This window comes from Electrophorus electricus, chromosome 12 (assembly GCF_041902795.1).
Source record: "Electrophorus electricus isolate QZ-2024a chromosome 12, ASM4190279v1, whole genome shotgun sequence".
In the NCBI taxonomy this organism is placed as follows: Eukaryota; Metazoa; Chordata; class Actinopteri; order Gymnotiformes; family Gymnotidae; genus Electrophorus; species Electrophorus electricus.
Window position 1 is genome coordinate 1,385,572 of NC_137508.1, and position 10,717 is coordinate 1,396,288.

Genomic DNA, 10,717 nt, shown 5'->3' on the forward strand with positions numbered 1-10,717 from the left:
TGATTCTGTTGTGAAATGTGATAGTGAAGAATGTTCAAATGACTGACTGGGCTAAAATGGTACATTAGTGGGAAAAAAAGTTATCAAAATGTTTAAACAAAGTCTAATCATTCTTCATCATTTGATATAATCACTTAATGTAATCATTGATTTGAGTCGAAACATTAATTTAATCCCCTAGGCACAGTTTTAGTAATGTTCTCATTTCATATTCAGTGGATGTTCTGACGTTTAGCTGGTTTATCTCCAGCATATGTTGCAATAGCAACTAACCTACAATTATTCTGAGTCTAGTTTTTTAAACAGCAATCAACAAACTTCGAGTTAACAGATCTGGGTTAGTAGCTACACCTTCTTTCTGGAGCAAGCCCCCTTGTGACGTATATGTTTATTTTGTAGTTTAATACTGTCACATCTACCATCCACACTCCCCTGGTTCATCTTCTCATTAATTCTAATATCTTTCACCTTTAATTCCCGTTTTTCTTGTGTTTAACTCTTCTCTATTTGAGCTTCCTCTGCTACCTCATTGGGAACTACTGTTTTGTCTAACATAAGCAAACAGTGCAGAAACACAGACATCTTAGATGTGAAACCAAGTTGGGACTATCCATTAGGCTATACAAATCAAAACAAAACATTCACTGAACACACAGTTTGAAATAAATGCAATGAAGTAAACAACCACAATGAACAGCCAAGACCAAGGGAACAAGGCAGGGTTTAAATACATGAACTAAACGAGGGACAGGTGTGGAAAATCAAACAAAGGGCAAAGAAAATGAAACTACGGCATGGAACTAAAATACACAAGACAGGGAAAACATGGAACACAGAAGCTGGGAGGGACTGATCGTGACAGAAACTAAGTTGGGACTATCCATTAGTCTATACAAATCACCAGTCATGATCCTTCTAGTAGAAACTGATCATGTCTTTTCTTACATCTAACCCTATACTGAATAGTCATGTGAATTTTAGCTGCAACTGAACTGAGTAAAAATGTATCTTAAGTGTTTCAAAGTGACTCTGTTTAGAAACTCAGACCTAAATTGCATTGATGATGCATGTCCAGAGTATTATCTCAAACGTTCTCAGAGAAAATTATTAGCATGAAGCTGTTCTGCTACAGAGAGGTTTCTGCCGCTTATCCAGGCCATTTGATGAACTTGGAGGTTTTTTACAGTCTGCACTGAATATAACAAGCAAGTAGTGCATTACCACTGTCAGATTGAATCAGACTGATTAATACCAACTAGACGTAGTGGAGAACTTCAACAAACTTTTGTGAAGACATATATAAAGTATGTTTAGTCATACTTTTTTGATGTGGTGTAATTGGCAATGAAGCTATAGGCTATTCCTGATTTCCTCACTTTGCATAATTTTAAAGACAAGTTGATGTGTTTACAATTTACAATTGTAAGAGAGAAAACGCTGCACATTAGTGGCCTGTCGGACTACCCACTTCACCATGTACAATGCTACAAGGATTAATGGGACCGAATACTGTTTATTATTAGTTGTGGTATTGTCACATATCGACAATGGAAAATAAAGAGCACTTTGCCTCTCGCTTCCTTTGAACCGCCACCGTCACACAACCTGAACCTTGAACCTAACATGAACAGCTGGTGACTTTTTTGTGATAGTATTAAAAACTCAGGACTGTATAACGATGTCCACGATATCAGTTTGAAACCTTCAACTAGGTCTGCTTGGTATGAGTCAATAGGATTCAGTCAAACAGTTAGTGGAATATAATGCCACACTATAACATTAGGCTTGACTTTTTGCTATAATAGCCTGTGCTTATTACATGACAATATGACTGCAAGAAGTGCATGAAATTGCAATTACTGTTAATGTATGATAGCATTAAATTTCAGTAACTGTTACATTGAATGAGACTGACTCATAATCAGATGTCTGGAAGACTTCAACAAGACGGTAATACATATGTGAAGTTGGGTGGGGACTGACCTAAGAGTTTGGATTTTTTTTTCTAATTTAGTGTAAATATCAGTGAATCAATGTGTAATTTAGAAAGAAATATATTGTCTGATTGTTCTCAATCACTGTGTTTTTCTGTTTTAAACAAAAACAACAGCTATATTAGTTTTGCCTTGTTTTCACCTAATTGGCCATTGGCTATTGCAACTGAGTATGGAAACGCTCCACCGCACTGATAGACTCACATGCAACATGCACACTGTGCTAAAACATTTGGCATTTTTTAAAATAATTGTTTACTTTGAGTATCCAACAATTACACTGAGACCAATTTTGAGGCAATTGGGTGAAACGTCTAGGACTAGTTTGAAAAGTTTTTATAATTATGTTGAATTGTCCAAAAGCTGTAAGGTTTAAAAACTCTTCAGGAGTCAAAGTTGTCAGATTTGTGGAAATGCATTATTTGATGCCAAGATCAGGTGGACATGTTTTAAAATAAATTACACAGACCAGTTTGGATGGTTGAAAATGAGTAGCTTGAAGACACTGTGCCAGACTTGCATAAAGAAACTGTGTACCAAGTTTCCCACTGATCAGTCTGTCTTGATGTGTGGGTCAGTTCCTTGGATGATATAGTGCCCCCTAGTATTGCAGGGGCATCAAACGTTTTGCCCCACCCCACACGCCCTCGAGGTACAAGGTGCTTGTGAAGTCAGGTGTCGTTATGTAAAGCGTTACATGAGTTGGAACCATACATGTAGAACATAGCCAGTGCAAGCTCCACCCGTTTTTGATTGGCATCTGGAATCTCTGTACTGCTGAATTTTACAGATTGTTAAATGAAAATGAAAGCCTAGACTCTGAGCATCTCTGGATGCCAGATTTGTGTAGGTTTGGTGAAAGATCTAGCGCCAGTATACGCTCAAAAATTATGTGCGATGTTGCGCAATATGCACATTAGCTCAAAATAGAAGTGGGCGGAGCTTAATGGTTGAGGCTTTTTGCAGTGTTTCCAATAATCACTGAGGAACAAAGAAATGTGTCTATGACATATGATGCAGTGATGGACTTGAACATGTTTGGGTGCGCCATTGCGCCACCTACAGTCTGACTAGGCCAGGTGTCTTACGCCTGAGACGCAGAAGGGACTACAACCTATCGAAGAAGAATCATAGTATTTATTTATTTACATTGCGCTTTGCGTTGTGTAGTCACTTGCATTTATGAATGTGAACCGTCACGCAAATCAGATCTGAGCAAAAAATCGTAACTGAACAACGAGGCGTATAGTTCGACTACTGATGCGTCTGTAGAGCGGATTTCATGTTTTATTCTTGCTATTGCTGCACATGGAACCAGAACGTTTTACTGCCACCCAGTGGCTAATATCAGTACGTCTGTTGTTCAGAAAAACAAAATCTTGTGATGCAGCGTGAACTTCTAGTACAATTAAACATTATCTAACAAACATTATCGTCAACTTAAACTTACTTCTGGCTTTAAAATACCACTGTATGCCACTGTAACCTTTCACTGTAAAAGCTTTCAGTACCTTCACAACATTCTTCTACATTCTTCAATGAGTCTTTTTGGTTGAAGTATTTGTTTACGTGGTCATGGACTTTGTGGCTTGTTGATTTTCTGCCCTGGGTGAGGTTTATGAGGTTGGCAAAGCCACCTCTGGAAATCTGGTCACGACACAACTTCTGTCCATCGTTCGGTTAGGCACTTTCATCAGATGTGTCCTATTCCTTCTCGGTGTACTTCCCATGTAAAGGATCTAAAATCCTCCTGCTCATTTCCAGTGCAACACTCACCCCTCTCTGTCCGGTTCTCTCAGCCCCAAATCAACAGACCAGAGTCAGTTGTAGTCAGAGAAGCTCTAGTTTATTAATGACAAAAGCAAAATATTTGTAGGGAAGAGAAAGTCAGAAGTGATTTATGGAGGGAAAACAGGGTCTGTGTGAGAAGAGTTGGTTGGGAGCAGTTCGAGGATAGCCAATTGCTTCCAGTGATCATGGGTACTGCACAAGGACAGAAGAGGAGCAGCGTGTTAAATCATAAGATTAGATGGCAGACAGTCCATGAGGACAGAGGAGGAACAGACAGAGTTAATTCATAAGGTTACAGGAGACATGGACAATCTTTGCCTAAAGTACATGATCTTTTTTATACTCGACTAACATAAGTGAATTTATTTTAATGATGAGAATTTGATTCTAGTTTCAGAAATGCTTTCATTCCATTCACTGACATTTTGTTTTTGTTTTGTAGATCTTTCAAATTGTGGGGTGGATCTGAGAGGTGAGTAATAATAATAATAATAATTGTTTAGTGCTTTAAAAAAAACTAAACAACAACAACAACAATAATAATAATAATAATTCTTTATTATTTGATCAGAGATACAGTGATAACAAATTAACTAGCAGTGATCCAGGACAAATCCATTTTGGATTTGCAGTCCAATGTTAAAGACCTGTGCTGTTTAGCTTTAGGGAAACAGGAGTAATGCTTCACCTGCTTCCTGCTATCACTTCCTAGAATGGTTACTCCAGAATGGGAACTTTCTCACAATTAAGAGTGCTCCTGTTTTCACGAGTACTGTTGAGCGTATACAATACATCACATTCTATGTGCTTAGAGTTCTCTTCAATAGCAGTGACTTTAAACACCTCGTATGGGGGAATTAGCACCTCTTTCTCATGGGTTTTCAGAGATGAGTAATTGTACACTTCTGCTCCAAAACAAGTGTGAATTATGAAGCAGGACTTGTGACCAAAATGACTAAGGTTTTGTAGCAAAGAGCTGGACGTAAAAGACCCAAATCGAATTTCCTGATTTAGAACATCAGTTTTAAATGCAACCTTAGTTCTACGATATGAGGTTAAACAGAATGGATTATTGCTTTTAAGATATTGAATGGCATCAGTCAAAAAGAAATACAATGAGTAAAACTGAAAACTACCATTTATGTAGTTATTTTTTCCATTACGACATGCATTATTAAAGAGCTGATATACTTGCTTTTGTCCTCCCAGTGTGTACACATATATGGCAGCAGCCTGAGTTTTGTTGAGTTCAGATTTTGTTGAGTTGACCTTATCAATTGCAGTTTTCCAAACTGTTGCAAAGTGTGTTGAAGAATTTAACTCCTGTTGGAGGTAGTTCCTTATCACTAGTTCACGCATTTGGTCCCTGCAGCCTTCAAATGCATCATCCACAGATTTATTGGCCATGTCAAGGGGCAGATCCTGTAATGTGTAAGAACATTAAATAATCACACAGTGGATTACAGTCCAAATGGTACAGCCTGGATGTGCTGTGAGAAAATGGCTGCAAACAAACTACTGTGCCTTATGTGTCCAAATTACATTTTGGTGGTTGCATCTGTTATTTCCTCTAATTTGGCACACTGATAATGTAGCAACTGGTAGTAGGCTGTTAATATTTAATCTTTTAATACAAACCTCAAGCCATTAACTCTACACAGCACCAGTGTTGGGGATGGACATGTGATTTACTCACAGAATAAATATTTTGAACTTACATTTGGTACAGAGAAAAATGATGCCAGTAGTCTTAGCACCCAGACAAATAATGCTTTTATCATTTTTGGCTTTGGTTCAAATGTTTCCTAAAGGAGAAACAGTTTGCAGAATGTTGAAAGTGTCTTACACAATATTTATGATGTCCATTCAGACAAATTATAAACACCATTATAAAGGCACTACACTGACCTGTTCTCTGTGTACTGTATATGTATTATGTTCTCTGTATACTGACCTGTTCTCTGTGTACTGTATATGTATTATGTTCTCTGTATACTGACCTGTTCTCTGTGTACTGTATAGTTATGTTCTCTGTATACTGACCTGTTCTCTGTGTACTGTATATGTATTATGTTCTCTGTATACTGACCTGTTCTCTGTGTACTGTATATGTACTGTATAGTTATGTTCTCTGTATACTGACCTGTTCTCTGTGTACTGTATATGTACTGTATATGTATTATGTTCTCTGTGTACTGACCTGTTCTCTGTGGAGCAGTGGCCTTGGAATCCAGTGAGCTTGGAGTTATGATTTCACTGTGCAGAAGTAGGCCAGAGTTGGAGAAATGTACTCCTGTCCTTGCAGTGGGTTAGCAGTTCTGCTTTTTATTCGGTTGGGACTCAAGGCTGACCAGCTAGGTGTTGCTATTCTGACTCCTCCCAACACAACAGTGCATCGGATATGCAAGAAAAACATCAGTAATATGAGCTGTAATGATAATAATCATTTATACATGCACAGTGGCCTGCACTCATCATTTGACTGAACATGAGATTATATCTGTTTAAATAATTGACTAATTTAAGGCAGACACGTGAAGTGTGTCTTGCTCGGTCAGTTGGTTTATGGAGTGCATCAAGTATTGACAAAGAGGGAGGTCAATAGTAATAATACTGATAGTAATAATATGTACACACTGAAATGTCTTTGTTCATGAGCAATAGATGAATTTACCTAAACCTCCCTCACACTCCATGAAAATGAAACAATGGTTTCAACAGAAATACACATCAGACTGCTGTCTTTTTGTTTTTGGTGAGTTTGTTTTTAGAGCAGACTAGCAGGTTGCTGCCACAGCTCCTCCCCATACTGGAAGCTGCCTGCTTGCTGCTGTGGTTCTTAGTTGTTGTGGTCCTTATTTTCGGTTTAGGTGTCACTTTGTCTTCTTTTCCAACTTCCTCACCACTTGGGGGTTTAAGTCTAAGGCCTGTTTAGTTTCATGACCGTTGGTAATCTTTGCATGTTACATTAGCTTCTTTTGTAGGAGTTAGTGCACTTTTATGTTTGGATTGGGTTTCGTTTTTGTTACTTTCATTAAATGCTGCAGTTGGAGACTCTTTCTCTTTGCTTCTTTCCTTTGTTTCTCCACATTCTTCACCTGAGACAGATGTGATTAATATTGACATACTAGTTTTGAAAGTAATATCAGCATTGCATCTTTTGCAGGATGTTGCCGCATCTGTTTACTAAAGCAGAAGTGTTGTACACTTAACCAGCAATATTTCTGTTTTGCTCTGATACTCTAAAAGCATTTATTTTAACACCTAGGTACTGGTCTTCAAGACAAAAAAAATGGCTGAGTATTGAGCGTTAACCACAACTAACACCCTCAACGCCAACCACCTGCTGGTTCTTGGAACTCTTAGAATAGCTCTTAGGTTCCCGATAGGTCAGAGGGCCACTGTATATTTAGTGCCTACTGCAAATTTGAAGTTTGCCTGTCAAAATCCTAGCAACATTCCTTGGTAGGAGTAGGTTAGCTATTTTCCAAAGCAGTGGTAAAAGCACATATTAAAAATCTTTTGCCTCAAATATGGTTTAAACAGCTGAAATCTATGAGTACTTCTGAGTCCTGAAATCAAAGGGCTTCAGTTGTTAATTTTTTGTGTAAAGAAATTGGCAAATTCAGAACAAACAAACAGTTAAGTTAAACATAATAAACAATTTTGCATGTGTATGAGCATCCCGTGACAACTGCAAATAGTGTGAATTTAAAACAAGACCTGGGGCCAAATGTCATGGTTTTCCTGTCCAAAGAGCTGAATGTATTTTTTTTCTTGTAAACATTGTTTACAAATTTGACCTTAGTTCTAAGATATGGGGTCACACGTTTGTTTAAGGTTATTGTCATTGGCCAAAAAGAAAGAAAAAGTGATTCAGAAACAGGGTCGACTACCATCTCTGAGTAGCCTCTCCTTTCTAATACATGCAGCATGTGGTACATGTAAGTTAGATGTACATTATATTTGAACATATGCCTTGTTGTTTACCCCCAACATGTAACAAAATCCTACAGTAATGTTTATAAGACATGTCTTTATAGCATAGCAGAAGGAATTGAGGCTCTAACAGCAACCTATCAGCACTGGGACAACCTTGGTGTTAACCTATCAGGACTGGGACGACCTTGGTGTTAACCTACCAGCACTGGGACGACCTTGGTGTTAACTCATCACCACTGGGACGACCTTGGTGTTAACCTATCAGCAATGGGACGACCTTGGTGTTAACTCATCACCACTGGGACAACCTTGGTGTTAACCTATCAGCACTGGGATGACCTTCGTGTTAACCTATCAGCACTGGGACGACCTTGGTGTTAACTCATCACCACTGGGACGACCTTGGTGTTAACCCATCAGCACTGGGACGACCTTGGTGTTAACCCATCAGCACTGGGACGACCTTGGTGTTAACCCATCAGCACTGGGACAACCTTGGTGTTAACCTATCACCACTGGGACGACCTTGGTGTTAACCTATCAGCACTGGGATGACCTTGGTGTTAACCTATCACCACTGGGACGACCTTTGTGTTAACCTATCAGCACTGGGACGACCTTGGTGTTAACCTATCAGGACTGGGACGACCTTCGTGTTACTCTATCAGCACTGGGACGACCTTGGTGTTAACTCATCACCACTGGGACGACCTTGGTGTTAACCTATCAGCACTGGGACAACTTTGGTGTTAACCTATCAAAACTGGGATGACCTTGGTGTTAACCTATCAGCACTGGGACGACCTTGGTGTTAACCTATCAGCACTGGGACGACCTTGGTGTAAACCTATCAGCACTGGGACGACCTTGGTGTTAGCTTTCCACATTTTCTGTACTTTATGTTTCAGTCCCTGGTGTTTCTCCTGATATTCTCATATTTCTTCCTTTGGATGTTTCCATTGTCGCAGAATGATTTACATTCAAAAATCAAGTGAAGCAACAACAACCAGAATAATGAGGAAATATCATCAAAGGCACGCAATAAATGAGTCTAGAGACCAAATGAATCCCTCGAGTCTGAACTTTTCTTTTAGCGCCATTCTTATCTGTAAGAAAAGTGCTACATCCCGTATTGTTATTACCCCTCCTCTCCTCTGGACTGTGCTGGGGAAACACCATTATTAATTACGTTTCATTAAAACAGGACCTTCGCATATTCAAGGTAAAGCAGGTGTTTTTTTTTAAAGTGGGCCTAGTCCGCTGGTTCTGTGACTTTATTTAGCTTTAGCATATTCTTAGAACATACTTAGAAAATGTCCAACACCATCACTTGGGACTGCCACATCTATCACCACTGCTGTTTTTGGCAGCTTGTTCACCATCATGTCTGGCTGGTTTACTTACCTGTTTATCTGTCTGCATCTGGAGGTACCATGAGATCTTAGCTTTCACCACTCTGTGGTTCCTGGAATTTGGATTTGGGGAGTGTCATATATCTTATTCACACCATGTACCAAAATGAGGTTTTAACCCATCATTTGAATGGTCACTACTAATTGTAACGCGGAGTTACTCACACATTAACTTGCAAGCTAGTTGCTAGTTACTATTGCTTCATAGAGATGTCAGGGATAGGGAGTGTTGATGGTGTTGGGAATGTCAGGAATGGGTGGGATAGAAGCAGAATTATAGCTCCATGCAGCTCTCTATTGTAGACTTATATAAACTTTAATGGGAAATCCTACAACATTCTGTTCCTTCTGTTATTGGTTCTATTGTGGCCTCTCTCAGGCAAGGTATAACTGCTCCACTCGAAATGAGCCTGTTAATTTCCAGACTATCTGCAGTGTTATCCATTCCCAGACACATTTGATCAAAAATAATAATAATAATTTACTCACTTGGTCAAACAGGTTAGATGAGCCACGTTTGTTTAGTGAAGTCCCGAAAATCTGAAAACTCCAAACAACCAATCTCATGAAGCATTGTGATGATAACACTGTAAACCAGGCAGAATTGCATGCTGAAGACTATATAACTCTATGAACATAGAAGAGCATGGGATATCCCAGTATACATTCATGAACATTTTATACTTAAACTTAAAATATGTATATAGATAATATATATAATATATATACCCCTTTGTAGGTGCAGGGCTGTGCAGCCCATCTGTCGGACCTCTTGATAATACTCCTCGAACCAGTTCTAGACAGCTTGAGCCCAATGGCACTGTGCACTATCCTGCTGGAATATCCCATCATCAAGTCCATGAAGGGCTGCAAATGGTCACCGAGTAGTGAATCTTAGTGGGAACCAAACAATGACTTGACTAGACAGAAGAGTGGACCCAACCCATGAGAACACACCCCACACCAGTATGGAGTCACCACTAGCCTGCACAGTGCCTTGTTGACAGTGTGAGTCCATGGCTTCATGGGGTCTGCGCCACACAGGAATCCTACCATCAGCCCGAAACAATTGGTATCGTGACTCTTTTAAACATAAGACCAGGTGAGGCGTTGTCTGGTGGTGTTAACAGAGGCACTCTGGTGGGTCTTCTGCTCCCCACATAGAAGCTACATAATGCTGCACTGACCTGTGGGATATGTGTTTGGGGCCTCTTGCATTGATTGTGGATGTGATTTCTACTAGACTCGCTTGTTTGTTCACGCAGATAATTGTATCCAGACGTTGCCGGTCACGATCATTAAGCACCTGTGGGTGGCCACTGCGCTGTCCACTGTGGGTGTTAATGCCTTCTATGACATATTCCAGGTACACATGATGCTGTGGATTGAGGAATATTGAATGCCCACACAAGTGGACACTTGTTCAAACACAGATAATTCACTATCATGCCTCGTTAGTACAGGTGTGGGCGTTCCCAAGCTGTCCCCGGAGGTAACGGCACTTCAGGACGTGACTTTTGGCACGTCCATAGAACCAATCAACAGTGCCTCAGTCTCGTCAGAAAATTCAGCATTATA

At 39.6% G+C, this 10,717-nt stretch overlaps 1 protein-coding gene across 1 annotated transcript; it reads right to left on the reverse strand.

Moving 5' to 3' along the window:
- Positions 1–4,322: 4,322 nt before the first annotated feature.
- On the reverse strand, positions 4,323–6,829 carry LOC113591981 (ecto-ADP-ribosyltransferase 4). The gene is made up of 3 exons (XM_035531713.2): positions 5,986–6,829; positions 5,504–5,590; positions 4,323–5,207 (listed from the first exon to the last, which is right to left on the reverse strand). The coding sequence occupies exons 2-3, from the start codon at positions 5,564–5,566 to the stop codon at positions 4,503–4,505; spliced, it is 768 nt and encodes a 255-aa protein (XP_035387606.1). The 5' UTR covers positions 5,567–5,590; positions 5,986–6,829; the 3' UTR covers positions 4,323–4,502.
- Between the last annotated feature and the right edge of the window lie 3,888 nt (positions 6,830–10,717).

Excerpts from the sequence above, each read along its gene's own strand:
- LOC113591981 (XM_035531713.2), bottom strand. The coding sequence starts at position 5,566 with ATGATAAAAGCATTATTTGTCTGGGTGCTAAGACTACTGGCATCATTT. Across the intron at positions 5,208-5,503 it reads CATTTTTCTCTGTACCAAAT|GATCTGCCCCTTGACATGGC; the intron begins GTAAGTTCAAAA and ends TACACATTACAG.